Source organism: Hoplias malabaricus, chromosome Y (genome assembly GCF_029633855.1).
Source record: "Hoplias malabaricus isolate fHopMal1 chromosome Y, fHopMal1.hap1, whole genome shotgun sequence".
Taxonomy (NCBI): domain Eukaryota; kingdom Metazoa; phylum Chordata; class Actinopteri; order Characiformes; family Erythrinidae; genus Hoplias; species Hoplias malabaricus.
Genome location: NC_089820.1, coordinates 67,551,025 through 67,567,951, shown reverse-complemented (window position 1 = coordinate 67,567,951; position 16,927 = coordinate 67,551,025). Strand labels below are relative to the sequence as shown.

Below are 16,927 nucleotides of genomic sequence, written 5' to 3'. Positions count from 1 at the left end.
AGCAGCTAGTTCAGGCTTCTTCTGTTTTGCCACAGACTCATAATAGTAGGGGAGAAATCTCACATGGCATCCCCAAAGGCAAGGACTTGGTTGGGGACGGATGTCTCCCCTTCCGCCTCTGTTCTGGGTGTCCGGGCCTGGTTTCCATCTGTTTCTTCTTTAATGCGTAAGGCCAAGCTTCGGGCCTGATGGGACACATGGGCGGCAAGTTCCAAAAAGGCCCCACGGGGTCTTCTTGAGTCACTGTCGACTGTGTCTTTCAACTGTTTAAATTTCTCATGTGGAATGTCTGTTTACTGTAAGTGCCGTTTGCAGTGGCTGTTTTCTGGAAACGTCTCCGGCGCTGTGAAAGACATACATTCTTTCAGAAAACAAGATAGTTAGAGAGTGTGAGCGTGTGACGGAGAGCGATATAATTGAGTTGGATAGTGGGTGGACTGCTGACATGCTGTATTATACAGCGTATGTTTTAAACAATGTAGACCCACAGTGAACGTATTTAATGGCGCTCGCCTAAATGTTTACTTGTGATATTTCCTATTTGAGATGGCGTTGAGTGGGAATGTACCAAACACACAGCAACTCCTACGGAATATTTATCAGAATTACGAAGCAGTTCTCATCCGTTCACATTGTATTTAGTCATAAGTATAAGTCATAAATATAACACGTTGTTCTTTTCCGCGAGCCCGAGCAGATTCTTTTGGTGTCAGAGTAGGACCGCAGATCTGGGATCAGATTCTTCAAGCATTTAGAACGATCTCAGTCCATGGTGCTGACCTCAGATCAGCACTGCTCTGAGATGGCCCAGGCTCACCCACTCTGCAACTGAGAGCCTCTCTCCCTTTTATTTTTGGCCTTGAATACGAGGGCAGTGGAACCTTCTCTGTGAATATCTGAATGTTCGGTTTCCCCAGTAGTAGTAATAATAAGATACTGGAAACAAAGCAGGGCGCCTGTTCAAACGCAAAATGAAAATACTGAGTCAGAAAATGAATTCCATGATTCGTCTGTCATTTCAGTGATTTTTCTGTCAAATAGGACTAAGAGGAGACTAGAGATTTATTGAGCTTAAAAAAACAAACAAAAAATAAAAACAGAATGGGTTCGTTATTGTGCATTTAATGTTACACTTAATAAACTATATATCAATAATTTTTCTAATAAATCATTTAAAGTATTAAAGGTGAGGGATGACCAACTTTTTTTTTTGTTCTCGGAATTGTCTGGGATTTTTCTTAAGATTTTTTTTTTCAAATTATATTACGTAAAAACTCATATCTGTTAGTCGTAATTATATATCGTCACTGTCCATATGAAAAAATGTTACGATGAACGGACCAATAGAAATGCTCCAATTGTATTTATTTGGAATACATTTTTTTTACATAGAAAGTTAATGCGTTTTTTCCGTCTCTTGTAAAGTTACTATTTTTTTGGAGATATTTTTCAGTGGATCACAACAATATTTAAAACTATTTCCCAAAAATTCCCTACTGCCTTCAAAATGCCCTCCTCCCACCGCCAAAGTTGATTCTTAAGGTTTATGATGTAAGAAACTGAGGCTGTCTGAATCCGTGTTTTTGAGAATGTCTTGGGAACGCTCCAGGTTCAGCCACGGCGGGAAAAACACCACACGTGGTGGAAATACTCAACACTTGATTTTCACCGGAGGTGGGAGGGAGGGGGGATCTTTAAAATATTAATAATATGACGAGGAAAGACACACAGGCAAAGTCTCATTAGGTCAGTGAACATTTATATCATAATTTACATTTGAACAACTTACTTAAATAGCTATGTAAACCAGTATGTAAACATAGAGACAGATGAGTTTCTTTTTTTCTTTTTCTTTTTTTTGTTTAGTTTAAAGCTGAAGATGTGGGGAAGACTTTGGTCATAATTCAAAAGATGAGGAGATGCTACTGCTTTGCGGCACGTATTGCTGCCTTTAGAAAAGAAACCAAAAAAACGGATCTAAAATACATTAAAATAAAACAACATACAAATAGAAAACAGAAACGGGGAAAAAAAACAATGAACAAAACGATGAAGAACCAGTGCATATAAAGACCAAGGCGCTTTGGTTTGTGCCGTCCATGAGCGCAAAAAGGGCAAACAACAACAAAAAAAAAATCTACAGAACAGAAGACAGCTAAAGAGCGACTAACACTTCATCATAGACACACATTGCTCTTTGAAAGAATGGACTTTGGTAACTAGCTCCGCCTTCCTTTTATTTCTTCCCATACCCCCCTTTTGGTATCAGTATTGCTCGAAAAACAATTAGTGAATGAATAGAGACGTACTCTCAGCTTCATAGCCTGTGTGCTACATGCGAGCAGACTCCTGTTCATTTGGACCACTCCAGGACATTTGGTTTCTTCTTCAAGTAGAAAAGCAATAAATATCATATATGCCTCTGACTTCCTTCAGAACATACACTTAGACTATGTACACACACACACACTCTCTCTTTCTCTGTCACACAAACACACACACACACATTTTGAGGTAACTTGTTGAAAATATATAAAATGCCCTTTTGTGTTACACTGAGGAGTGCTTTACAGAAATTAGTGAAAGGCCTGTGGGAGGGTAATCAGAAAGTTATTTTTGTTCCCTAACATTTGAAATTCAAAATTCCAGCCTTCCACAAAAAGAGCTACCTTTTTTGTTTGTTTTTTTTTTTTTGTTATTTTTTAAATACCAGCCTGCACTGAAGAAATGAAAAACCCTGAATTAAGCTCCTCGTTTCTCTTAGACATTAACTTATCAATATTAGAAGCCAAACAAACACAACTAACGCAGGCTGCGAGAAACTATATACAAAAGAATGGAGAACAAAAAAAAAAGGAAATGTACATAACATCCAATTACAATGAATTACCCAGTCATTGTAAACATTATTGTTTTTGAAGGGAAAAAAATGGACAATAAATTAGAGGTTGCATACTAAACTGAACCAAATATTATTAAAGAATAAAAATAACAAACATCAATGACATCAATAATATTACTATGATATTAAGAGTAAATGATTGTCTCTAAAGTAAGTGTAGGACACACTGGACCGCTAGCAGCCAGCAACAGTGTCTCTTAGCCCTGAGTACAGTAAGTCCCTGAAGACAATGGCCTGAGCCTGGCTCCTTATTAGAAGTATTATAAACACCTGTGGGCTGCCCCTTGCTCAGACCCAGGGAGCTGAAGCTCTGATGGGCAGCATGTCTCTTAGTGGGTGTGTGCTAGAGCTGGGGCTAATGTTCCATTGCCTCCACAGTTTCTTGTTTCACCTTGACAGGTAGGAGTTTGATGACAGACGTCTCACTGCTTGGCTCTTTCAGGCCGTAGGGGTTGGAAAGGGGCAGAGGAAGAAGATCGCTGCCTTTGTGGTAGGAGGTCTTGAAGTCCATTTCCCGGCTGAAGAGAAGGCCGAGGATCTGCTTCTCCACCAGTCTCTCCACGTCCACCCCGTCTATTTCCTCCAGCCGGTCAGCGTTGTCGCTGATGTCAAAGCGCTCGATCTCCTCATTGATGCGATTGAGCTCGTCCAGGCTGCAGCATGGAGATGGCATGGATGCCAAGCAGTAGCCTTTGAGGTGGAGGCGTAGGCTACACAGGTGAATGTAGTTGCGGTGGCAGTGCGGGCACTTGTGGGGGCGTTCTCTCGTGTGCAGCCGCTTGTGCAGCTTGAGGTGGACGAACTGGGTGAACTTGGCTGGGCACAGCTTGCACTGATAGGGCTTTTCACCCGAGTGCAGCCGCAGATGTGTCTTTAAGTTGCTTGTGCTGCTGAAACGCTTGTGGCACACCTGTGGAGATTGAGCGAGAGCTTTAAGGACTATAGAAGGACCTTCTCATTTGGGCTCACAGAAGATTATTATTATTTTTTAATTGTTTAGAGAACAGAGATTAGGCTCACCTGGCACTCGTGTGGTTTCTCTCCTGTGTGGACCAGGTAATGCTTCTGCAGGTGGGCCAGCTGAGTAAAGCCCTTATTGCAAGTCTGACACTTAAAGGGGCGCTCACCACTATGGACACGCAGGTGCACCTGAGCAGAGATTAGAGCAGAGGTTAGATACAGAGTCGCATTCATAGCTCAGACATGTATAAGTATAACAGCGTGTGTGTGCAAGCAGAATGATGTAAAAGGAGTCTGCTGTACCTTAAGGTTGGAAAGTTGTCCGAAAGTCTTGCTGCATACGTTGCACTCGTACTTGATCTTTCCGTTCTGCTTCTTAAGTGGGTACGGCAGGGTCTTGTAGCCTGCTGGGCCTCTCTTCTTGCTGATTGCCTCCTCCTCGGAGCGTCCAGTGCCCGGTAGGGCTGAGGTAGGGTTGGCAGGCTGCCGGTCAGGGGAGGCAGCGCAGCCAGCCGTAGGGGAACCGCTGACAGGGGCATGAGGTTTGTCTTTGGGAGTTATTGTCCTAGGGAAGGCACTCTTTGGTGGTGGGATCATATAAGGTGGCAGCAGAAATTGCCGACTTCCCTCAGGAGGAAGTAGTGGTGACGGGTGGGGCATGTGAGGTGGTAGAAGGCCGTTAAGGATGGGGTACATGCGAGGGAACACTCCACCCACTTGAGGAGGGTAGTGGAGGTAAGGTGGATTGGGGTAGATATGTGAAATGGGAATAGGTGGGGAATAGCCAGGGTACTGGCCCAAGCTGTAGATGGAAGGGGGTAGCGCAGGCAGAGATTCCCTGATATCTCGAGGTGCAGGGCTACTCTCGGGACTTGTCTCGGGGCTGCTGCGTGCCGACGGACTAGGTGTGGTCGAGGACTGTCCAGGAGATCGAGCGGCAAAGCAGATTGTCGGGCGGGAATGGGGTTGCGGACGAATCGGGTAGACGACACGGGGATAGATGGGCCGGTCAGGACTGACTGGACAGTGGGGTCGAGTGGGCAGGGGCCTAGCAGGCTCTTTCCACGTGTCTTTCAAGATCTCTGAGACTGTGTGCTCCCTTTTTACTACAGGCTTTTCATCTGTGACTTGCTGCTTCACATCTGCCAGACTCTGTTCTGTAGATACAAAGTACAAAAGCACATCAGACAACAAATACTTGTCAGAAATTAAATCTATCAGCATACTTCAGCAATCCAGCAGTGAATGGTTGACCTTCTTAATCATATTTGACGATTATCATCCACAACTGCAATGTTTTGTGTCATGCTTAAATTCTACTGCACAGCCCCACTGGGGCTACTAATGAGCTCCTCGCAGCACTATTGGCCCCTTGCTACAGGAGATCCATTGTTGCACAGCACATAGATCTTCTCCAGCCTAGTAGATGTAAAGAGCACAAAGCAGCCTAGTGGTTCAATTAGGGGCGACAGTTTGACAGATTGTCCCAAGCTCGGGGCTGCAGACAGGATGTGAGGCATGACAGCAGATCCCGGGCAGAGTAGTGGAGTGGGGTGGATTCTGCTCAAAGCACTGATACTATCTAATGGATGTGGCGGCAGATGATTGAAAGTTTCCTACTAGTAAGCCCCTGACTCCATTTACCCCACACACCTCCACAGCAACTGAAAGCAGAGTGAAACTTGAGGGCATCTCTCTTGGCCCCCTTAGCAAACCTCGCCTAGGTGAAGCGTGTGTTTAAAAAATGGATCTAAAGACTACAAATCTTTCAGGAGTATACAACTACATCCTGAAGGTTTGGTTACAGCTTCCTAACCAGTCCACACCGCTGCCTGACGAGATCAATTTTACGTTTCACGTGGTTTTCCCTAATCTCCCTTTCTGTACATCTCCTCATAAAAGAAGAGACTTTAAAAGAGGATGTAAATAATCAAAATTGTTTCCTGCTTCCTTTCCTGTGACCTGGGTTGAGGCTCTTTTTGGGCCTGGGTGTGTGTGTGTGTGTGTGTGTGTGTGTGTGGTTAGCAAGATGAGTATCCTAAGGATCTCCCTATTAATCTGGCCCCCATCCCTCCGCTCCAGCAACGACGTGTAAACACAGTTAGAAGTTATCGACCCCCCCACCCCAAAGGTCCCTTGCAGAGATAGCGCCAATCCTGTTCCTCCCTGGAGAGTTTGTGCAAAACAAACAGCCAGAGATCTCCCAGATATCAATCTGTCAGCGCAGCCTTGCCGCCAGGAAGTTCAAGTAGTCAATGGAGGAGGTTTTTTTTTTTCTTTCTTTCTTTTCCCTCTCTCTTCTCTCCCCCTCACACCCTCCCACCCTCACTCTCTCTCTAACCCCCTCTTTTAAAGTGCCAAATAAATTAAGGAGTCCTGCCAAAGAGCTGCCCGTGTCCCCCTAGGCATATCTCAGTTCGGTGTGTGTGTGTGAGAGAGAGAGAGGTTACAAAACAGTGATAGCTTAAAACTCCTCAGAAGACAGGCTGAAGCACTGTCGTTACCTCAGAAGGCAGAAGATGTCCAGTCAAGCATACACTTAGCCTGCCTAAGCTTTTTCTAAATCAGTCCCATGTGGGAGGCCCTGCCAGTCATCTCGGCCAATTCCATTACACTGAGTCATACCTCGTAGTGGCTGCAAGGCTATTTGTGCTATGACTGGCTTTGATTTGATGCTTGGACAGATGCACGGGCTGCTCTCACTCTCAGGTAGCAGGTAGGAGCTTGGGTGTCAGCCGAGGGTCAGCAGGCCTAATTACAGGCTAGCAATTGTGTGCGAGTACATGTGCAGCTCAGGGGGCCAGGCAGTGTTGTCCTATATAGCCTGAGGGCATGCGCATGGCTCAGGGGAGTGGAGACAGTAAGACTGGTCTGTTCCCGCCACACCTGAGCATTGTCTGCTTCCTCCTTACTCACTCATTCACTCCGCGCTCTCTCTATCTATCTGTCTCTTGTCTCTTACGACACAAAAGGTTTCGCTTTGAGACTTTTATTACCGGTTGAGCAATAACAGATTGAGCGTGTTGAGCAGGCTTTCATGTTGAAAGAGTGGCTTTAAGTGCAGATGACTGTGGCAATGCACCTCCCCTCCTATGTAATTAGGCTCAAACATTACCGAACAGCAACATTACGCAGAGGGAAAGAGACGACAACAACACAGGCGCAAAGTGGACCGAGGAATTCTGATCTTCCGATGAAAGGGAGACAAGCGTGTTCTCTCAGAACAATAATAACAGACTACATCCTTCCAGTGAAGACAGCACACTTCCCCTTGGCTTAATCTGGAGTCAGAAAAGGCCATGAAGAATGGCCAACCCTGTTTTGATTGCCACATGCTTTGTGCAATGGTACCATTTAGTATATAATACTCTACCATTATTTAAATACACAAAAGGATCTCGACAGGTAAGGCTAAAACAGGCAGACTCGATTTCAGGGTCAGTTAGTAGATCACGGGTTGGTTGAGGCCTGTATGTCATGATATAGACCTACAGATTGCACAACCTTAAATAGCAGGCTTAAGAATACTAGCAGGAACTTGTGTGTATTCGGTTTTCAAACTATTGCTTTATAGAATGATATATATATAAATAATTACATATATTTTAATTCTACTTACTGAGCTTTTGCATCATGAGATCTCCCGAAGGAGGGTAGTGGAGTCGACGGGCAAAGTCGGCACAGTACCACACCAGCAGTTCCTGATCAGCTGGGATGGCCTTGACTGTGTAGAAGAAGATGTTCATTCCATTCTGACAAGCCGCCAAGTTCTGCTCTTCCTGCGAATGGGCCGGGTTAACGTATCTCATCCAGTTGCTCTTCTCTTCATCCAGACCATCCACAAAATGATGGAACTCGCCCTCTGCATAAATCTAAACACAGAAAAGAGGTAGTACTGTTTTTAGCAAGTTCTTGCCAAACACTGAAGAACTGTGTGTGATGGGTAGCTTTGCCTTCTCTAAAAGCGCTTCTTTTTTTAATGTATTTACTTATTTTTAAACGTTTAATTTTTATATCATATATTTTAAGAGTCCTTGCCTTGTCACTCAACGTCTCTACTCACTCAGTTCCTCATCATGCTGCTCTGCGCTCGCCCTCGAGTCTGATAGACAAGTGGGTGAAGTCTTACAGTCTCTTATAAAGCCACGCAGTTGACTCAGCTTGCACGCCCCCACTAGCACTCACACTCTCAGATTGAATCTGCATGTCTTCTCTCCATTACTCTATCTCATCTCACTTAGACACACACGTACGCAAACTCTCACAGAGTCCCTAGCTCATGCTCTAAGGGTTATGAAGTGGAACACGTTGTTTTGGGCTAGTTCTTAAGGTTAGCGAGTCTTGTTTACACTAACCTGTCTGTTTCCAGGAACGCTTTATTTCATGACGTCACTCCTCACAGGCTTCCCTCTCTCTCTCTTCTGTCGCACCAAAAACTACTCCTCCGCTACTTGTTTTACTGTACTCTCCTACACCTCAACCCAACACACACACCCCCTCATCTCAGTACTACTCTGATCTCCTGTAAGGTAGGAAAGAACAGCAAATATCAACACACAGGGCTTTTAGTAGGTAAAGAGCAGAGTTCCATTAGGGGAACTCTAAGATGATGTAATATGGTGGTCACCAACTCAAGTCCTGGTTCCAACTTAAAACATCTGAAGTCTTAAAAACACCTTCTCTAGCGTGTAAAAGCTTACATTGATTAGTTGGAGCTAGGTTTTTAAGGTTATTCAGAAAAGGTGGGTGACCATTCATTCATATATTTTTTTAAATAGTCCTGAAGAAAACAAACCTGCAAGAATTTTCACTGTCATGGTTTGGTTTGTGATCAGAGTGACTTGGCACTTTCCCCATGACGACAGCTGTACACAGCCAAGCCCTGAAAGCCACAAGCAGGGGAAGATGCAGCAAGCGCTGCACAGGTTTTACTGGCAGCTTGGTGACGCTTCCCGCACAATGCCAAGGCCTACCGTCAGCTCTAAAAAGCCTATAGATCTCCAGCTACCAACTGACTGACTGAGTGAGTGACATATCCCTGTATCTGGGGCTTGACTTTACGCTCCTCTGACACTCAAGACTGGCACAGTCAAAACAAGATCGTGCAAGACGCTCACTCTCTGTCAGCCAGGCTGCCGACGCAATTTTGTGGTTCCCAAAACACTATACTCTTACTCAGCGCTTTCTTCTTTTCTCTATAAGCATGCTCTGCTTGCACCCGTGATGTCACGCAGGAAGTAAGTCAGTGGAACAGGAAGTGACCGGCTGCGTTGTTTTTTTTTTTTTTCTCTCGCTCTCTCACTCTTGTCTGGTCCTTTTTGCTCCCCCTTTACTGAAAGTGAAGCTTCTGAAAGAAAACAACCGACTCACCCTCCAGAAGTACTTCCTGTTGGCGTCTTTGGGGACGTTCTCTGCGGTGTATTTCTCCCCCACTAGAGGGCCGAAGCGTGTGCCTTTCGGAATGTACTCACGACTCACCACACCAATTACCTAGAAGGGAAAAAATGGCTTATGTCAAGACATAATCCAAGAATTTTATTACACTTGACATTATGTTCCATCATGTCATAAACCTCTACGCAACGAGGGATTTACAAGCAGTTTTCAAGGTATTTATGAGAAAGAATGACAGTGATTAAAATGAAGCCTCACTGGAGGTGCTACTTTTAGAATCAAAGTTTAGTCATCTAATAACGTGTGAGAGCGAATATTACAGGTCAGTAGAAGTTTGGACATCTGTCCTAGGGTTCCCGCACGCTGTGGTCCTCCTCGAGTATGACACCAAGGGGCCGATCAGTTTCATCAACACTTGGGTTAACTACAATGAATGGCTTTTGCCAGTCTCTAACCCAGAGTTGTGTCCAGAAGGTCATGTCCAGGCCTGCAAGAGACACACTTTGGCCTCGTCTCACCTCTCATTAAACACCTGGACCCTCCTCCTGCCCTCATTACCAAAGCTCACCCCACCACATCAAACGCCACTGTAGGCCTCAAAGCACAAATCTACACCTACGATTACAACACGCCTCTTCCTTTGAGGTAAACAGCATCAAAAAAAAGAAAGAAAAAAAAGAAAAAGAGTTTCAGAGATGGAGAGGAACGCCGCTGTCTGGGCTTTTGGATTACAGAAACCAAACTTCTTCATCTCCTTCTTCTTCTTCTTCATCCCCCCCCACCACCTTTCTTCCACCTCCCCCGCCCCAAAAACACAAACAGCCGAGTGGATAAAGAGGCAGGAAATCCCCCGTTGCTGCTTCCAAAACCTACAGCGGAGCGGAGCTTCATCGCGGAGATTAGGAGTCCTGTTTGATAACTTATTAAGGGGGAATCGCTGTAGGCTCGTGCAAAGGCGTCTGTATTTCCACACTTCTTTTCATCCCCCTCTCTCTCTCTCTATCTCTCCCCTCTATCTGTTTTCTATCCGCTAATAAATACATCTTCTTTAAAGTAGCTTTGTCTTTCCTTTTTTTTGATCCTGAAGGAAGTGATAAGACAAAAGAGGTGAGTGATGAGAAAATCTATTGCGCTGATCTGGGTACGGTTTAAAGGTTTTCCCCCTCAAACGAAGAATCAAGGGGAAGTTTGCCCATTGTCCCCCTACAGACATCACTGTCTGTCCCTGATAATGCTACGTTTGATGTGAGGGGGAAGCAGCTCGCGTTCCTTCTTAACTTTGTCCTCTCTCAGGTGTGTGTTTGTGGACAGTTCTGGAGAAGGAACTGTATTTATTCTATTTATTTTTTCCCCCTGACATGAGTTGCAAAGCACTGTCAACAGCAAAGATAAAGAAGATTAATTACAGGGTGATTAGCAGGAGTGGCTTTATCGAGGCATGTCATAAACACGGATGACGAGCGTCTGACTTTCTCTTACTTGCGCTGCCTCTCTCTCTCACTCTCAGTCTTCCTCTTCCTCAGGATCCACCCTCTTTCTGTCTTTCTTGTTCATAAGCCTACTGTATAATTCTTAAATTGAACATATCAAGACTTTTGTGAGCAACTGACTATTCCGTTCCCCAGAATGACACCCACCCTCTCAGAATCCCCCCAAAATTCAGAACGCTTTACTCGTGATGGCAACAACACTTTCCTTTCCTCAAGACTGACCGTTAAGGTGGTCCCTCTCAGGAACAATAGGCGCACTCACTCATGGAGCATTTTACGAGCAGATGGCATATACAGTATCACATGAATCCTACACCGCAATCCCAAACACCATGCTGCAGGCCATGAGTTCCTCAGTCTGAGAGTGTGAGACAGCATTGAGTCACTGTGGTGTGTGTGTGTGTGTGTGTGTGTGAGAGAGAATGTTTTTTGAAAGGAGACATACCTCTTTAAAGTCGGCTGAGTATCTGAAGGCCAGGTTCCTTGGAAGTGAGGACTGGGCACGGTTCAGATCGGGCTTTTCCTGAGGGCTGTCCCACGTATTGTCCTTCACTATGTAGGTGCACTTCTCTTGAAATTCGTCCTCCGTCCATTTGGACATGTCGGCGTCCTCCACGTCCATCTTTGGGTCCACCTGGTCGGCGGTGTGGGGAACCCCCTCGGTGGTCAACATGACTGAGCTATGCTGAGAGGCGGCCTGAGAAGGGTGGAAAGAGAGCGAGAGAGGTCTTAGTTCGTGAACATTGCTGGACAAAATGAACATTGTGTTGTTATCACTGTGTTTTGAACTGAACAGAGATATCCCCAAACCTTTATCAGTTACGCTTCTAAATGTCCTACCGCCAGTTTCTCAGATCCAGACGTTCAGTGATCAATCGCCACTGACTTTACGAGAAGATAAAGTTTTAAATAAGATCTTTAAATATGTTTTAATCAACCCCTTCCTGAGACGCTTGAATTGAATCGACCCAGGTCCTGAAGAGACACTGCTCAGACATGAACACACTCATCTTTTTGATGTACCATCAAACCAGATGCAAAAATCAGCCAAATAGGAAATTAAAATGAACTCTTCAACACTGGAAAAAAGTCTTACAAAGGAAAATCACTTCATCTATTATTCATTAGAAAACCCAAGGCTAATGAAATGGAAACCGACCACACAATTAACACGAAATAAAACTGGAGATCATCTCAGTGATCAGTTGCTATAATCTTTAATAGACATTTAAGCCTGAATCACAAATGTAACTACAGTCCAAAGCCCCTTCTATTTCATCAAAAGCTTGCAGGGGGTTGCCACGGCCGTCTCCACACTTTCTCCATCCTTCTCTATCTCCGTAACCCATCCTTATCCCTACAGCCATTTCCCCACTTCTTCTCCTCCTTTCCGCTCTGGCTGGAAAATAGAGTCACAAACAAGAACGGCAGAGGAAGGAAGTGCCGTCTCGATCTGAATGGAGCTAAATTTGGACCTGGAGCTCTAGAGCAGTGTAAACTGTCCGAGGGAATAGAAAGAACAAAAGGGAACGAATCACAACTTTTTCCATAGGGGGGCCACAGCAGCGCAAACAAACTTCAAACACTTCCCACACAGGACCGTCCGTGTACGTTCAGAACCGGGAGAGCTGAGACCAACGTTATATAAAGAAGTCAGATAACGTGTCAAAACAGAGCCAGATATGAAGAAGTCTTATTACAAAAATGAGAAAAACTATTTCACGTTAACTACAAACGCTCTTCTGATTTATCGTAACTTCATAAAGAATGTTTTAATATTGTTCTTAATTCTGGAATCTTCAACTGATTTTTTGAAGAGCAGCTCGTCCAGTTTTGAAGATGTCTTCGCACTAAATTAATTTGATTACGTACATTTTTGATTCACCAAAAACAAGAATGTTCTTTTAATTTGCCAGTTTTTCCTGTACAAGTTTCAGCAAAATTTCAAACCAGTCGAACAAATTTAAATGATCCAAACCCATTCAATTAAAATCTGCTTTTGTTTCTATGTTTAGGACAAAAAAAAACTTAAATACTACACACTGGCACTAAATGGGCCGTGTAGGACAGCTGCGAGATCAAAACTAATAGTGAAACCAAGAAACTGCACAAGAACCAACTAAGCAAGCTTTTTTTTTTTTTTTTTTTTTTGCTTTTTTTTCCTATTTTTTTTTTTCAGCAAAGAATTTTTAAAAAATGTGATGATAATAATAATAATAACAGTACAAACTAATACCAATAACACAAAGAAGCCCTTCAACTGACCACACTCTATCAGATTAGTTCTTTAAAAATGCAATTACAATTTTAGGAATTCTGCACCAATCATAACTCGTGTTTATTCACAGTTTTGGGCAATTTTTTTAAAAGTGTGGATTAAATGTGGATTAAAGACAAGGACAGGAATTTAAATAGTTTGACTTTAAACTTTTACTTTAAATGAAGTCATTACATAGACTTAAGTTAATATTTAGCATTTTTTCTCTTAATTAAGTAGTTTTACAGTTATTTTATCTGTAAATCACATTTTTAAAAAATGTTTACAATTTTGCATTTCACAATTTCAGATTTGCTTTGTTTAAGAAAATATAAATAACATGCAGCTCATTAAATATACAAATGTATTTGTGATAAATGAGTCCTAATAAGCACATCCAATTTCCATTTATCCAGTGACCAGCCCTCATTAATACCCCATAAAGCTAATAATTATCAGCAAGAGCAACCAGAAATAGAGCCATCCAGCAGCTGGTTGATTCTCCAGCACTTTTCCAAAGGACATAAATCTCAAAGCAAGAAAAAAAAAAGAAAAAAACAAGGCACACTCACCGACAAACTTTGGTTCCAGCCACACATAGAGCCGTCTGATCTCTCCCTCGAGTGTGTGTGTGTGTGTTTGAGAGAGAGAGAGAGAGGGAGTGTGTTTGTGGGACAGGTGCAGATCACCCCTCGTTCCCTCTCCCGTCCCACTGCTAAGTCCAGATGGTGAGTGTGTTCTCCTGCGAGCGTCTCGAGTTTGACTGACTGCCTGACTGACTGAGCATGTTTCTGTCTTGAATGCTCTTGGCTCCGCCTACTTGCCTCACTTACTCCTCCCCTCTCCTCCCCTCTCTTCCTCCACCTCCTCCTCCTTTCTCTATCTCTCTCTCTTTCTCTCTCTCTCTGTCTCCCCCCTTCAATCCCTAGTATTGCATTAATTTTGTCTGCCGTTTTCACCAGAGTCTCACCACTCTCGTTGAAGCCGACTGAGTGCAGGCAGCAATCACTGTATCAGAGAGAGAGAGAGAGAGAGAGAGAGAGAGAGAGAGAGAGAGAGAACTGGGATGGATAGGCTAGAGATAGGATCTTGTTTGAAGAGGGAGGGGCAGTTTGGGGGGTACTGGGGTGGGGTGGGTTGTAGGGGGGGGGCTGTTGATCCTTCCTCTGACTCTCTTCCTGTGAAGGAAGGACATCCTGAGCCAGTGACTCAATAACCTGTTGCTGTTTACTAAGAGTGGGACTGCAGATTGATGACTGCGTTTCTCCTCACACCTCCTCCTCCTTCTCCTCCTCCTCTCCATTCTTCTCCAATCCTTTCTCTCTCCCTCTCCCTCTTCCTTTCCCCTTGAGGGCCCTGGTCTCCAGACCTCCTGTAGGGGGCGCCACTCCCTGCTTGAGATCCTCAACTGTTCCTTTTTGTGCCTTTTGGCGACTAATACTTCACACGGATACTGTACTTTGGGTCTAGAGGGAAGTGTAGTAAGATCACATGAAGGAGGATAAAGGAGACGGCACATTGTTATAATTACATGCATGCGTATTCATTAGAACACTGTGAACTAAGGTATTGTACAGGGTCCTAGACTACTACCTGGTACCTGTCCTCGTGTTCTGTGCATATGCAAATGTCATTCATACACTGTGCTGAAAAGTTCATAAATGGTTGGTGGTCTCCCTTTTAAATATTTTCAACTCTATTTTTCAACATCTCATTCACTTGAACCACTTCTAAGACCCTTCGATGAATAGAGACTGGGAACCAATGGGGATCATATGACCCTGAGAACCACTCACTGATTTAGGGAACCAGCATGGTTTTTGTACAACCACTACGATCGGAACCGAACCTTTTATGGACGTAATTTTTGACTTTTGAAGAAGACTTGTGGCAACCGATCTTCTCAAGACCTGCAAGGTATCATAGATTACATAGGAGTCAAGGAGAAATGCTCTCAGAAGAGCACCGCACCAAGCAAACGAAATGGTCCTTCTCCAGGTGAGTCGTTTTTTTGGGTTTGTTGGACTCATTGTTGAACTATCGATGCCACATTGGAAGCACCCCATTCGGACCAATTGTCGCAGCATGTGTTAGGCTTGAACCTTCAAGGGCAGGTTAATACTGCCTGTTAAAGCTGAGTGAGGGCTAATTTGGGGGTCACAAACATCTGAATATTGATATTAATACATTTCTACCACTACTTCGCTGATATTAGCTTTCGTGACAGCTGAAGTAATCTGCGCTTTGTTCATTTAGCTGCTTGTATACCCACCACTGGAGATGAAAGCCTCAAAGAAAGCAAAGCAAAGTACAAAGTGAGAGAGGATCTCTGGTGCTCTGCCAAGGTCTCGCATCACCCACCACAGTAACATTCTCTCATGGCTGTGGAGATTTATTTATTTAAAAAAAAAAAAAAAAGCCTGGAAATCCCCCAGTCCAGTCTCTTTATTACTACAACACAGTGTAATACATAGAGTGGGAGAATAGGGAACGAGAAATGAGGAGGAGGAGGAGGAGGAGGCATAACAAATGTAGCAACAAAATAGAAATCAAGAAGAAAAGAGAAATGAAGGTGACTAGGTCATTTCAGGATGGCTTCAGAGACACATATGTCATTATCATTATAAGAAGAGTGCAGACCACAAGTTAAGATTGTTCCTCCTGCTGTAAGGTTAGTTTCTGAGATAGGAAGTCACGTCTCAGTCGACTATATACAAGACCCCCCCACCACCACCACCACCACCCCATTCACCCAAACCCCACTGGTGACAAAGATCTAACCACATCACTAGCTGCTGCCTACTACTTCCTGGCAGCGGACGACCCATAAGATCCTTTCACCCCCCTCCACCCTCCTCCCCAAAGGTCTGTCTCTTCCCCCTCAGCCCAGCCAGAGCCAGACCCAACTGCCGGCCCACGGCGAGGCCCGAAAATCTGGCCTCCAGCTGGGCCTTCTGCAGCACAGTCACGGCACCAAAGCCAGCCCTGAGTCAATAACAAGCCGCAGAGAACGAGAGCAACAACAACAAAGGTCCCGGAGAAGTTTGGAGAGAAAAACGAGCGCTTCCTCTGGAAATTGCTGTGCGGTCGGCTCTTGAGGGACCAGAAGCTGGGAACAATCTGGAGAGGACTGGAGACTGGAGCTTGCCCCCCATTGCCTCGGCCATCTTAAGCAACTCCCTCCACCGCTATGGCATACTCAACCCCATCTTTCTCTTTCTTGGGCTGCCCACACCATAAAGGAAAGAGTAGGCTGGAGTTTTGGGGTGGGGGGGGGTGTTTAAGGGAGGGGTCTCCCTTGCTCTGAAGTCCGATTCAAATGGGGGGGGGCGCTTTTCTTTTTTTTTTTCACTTCTGTAGTTGGGGTTTAATGTGGCCTGCATGCCTCTGAGGGAAGAAAGCGAGGCAAACAAAAGGGACAGAAGGACATTCAGCAGCTTTGTTAGTTTTTCCAGAGGGCCACTATCAAGCCTACTGCTGTGGGCCTTAAATACAGGTGACTCTGAAAGAATTCAGGTGAGACGGTGGGCTCCGGCTTATTTATTTTTGCAAGGCTGGACTTTATAGCCCTCTCCTGAAGACTGCAATCTGATAAAGAGACACTTAAAAACGGAGGGCATGACCTTCTAATACAAGGTTGTCCACATTTCCAGGGTGAAAAGGTTCTTTACAGTTTTTCTCTTTACAAACGTGAGCCAACCGCCTGGGGTCATTTACAGCAAACCACATCCCATCTGTCTTTCATCAGCCAGAGGAAAAAAAGGTTAATTTGACTCCTCATGATGCTTTCTATTCAAATATCTCAACTGGATTATTTGCATTTATATTTAACACATCACCCTCACCCTCACCTCCACCCCCTCCCCAGCCAAACAGTACTCAACACGCCCAGACAGACCACACAACCCTCCCTTTCCAAACACA

At 44.5% G+C, this 16,927-nt stretch overlaps 1 protein-coding gene across 1 annotated transcript; it reads right to left on the bottom strand.

Moving 5' to 3' along the window:
- Window positions 1-1,751: 1,751 nt before the first annotated feature.
- On the bottom strand, window positions 1,752-13,733 carry LOC136679013 (PR domain zinc finger protein 1-like). The gene is made up of 7 exons (XM_066657264.1): window positions 13,576-13,733; window positions 11,192-11,443; window positions 9,233-9,352; window positions 7,482-7,734; window positions 4,166-5,019; window positions 3,923-4,051; window positions 1,752-3,812 (listed from the first exon to the last, which is right to left on the bottom strand). Exons 1-7 carry the CDS (start codon window positions 13,600-13,602, stop codon window positions 3,258-3,260), a joined length of 2,190 nt encoding a protein of 729 aa, XP_066513361.1. The 5' UTR covers window positions 13,603-13,733; the 3' UTR covers window positions 1,752-3,257.
- Between the last annotated feature and the right edge of the window lie 3,194 nt (window positions 13,734-16,927).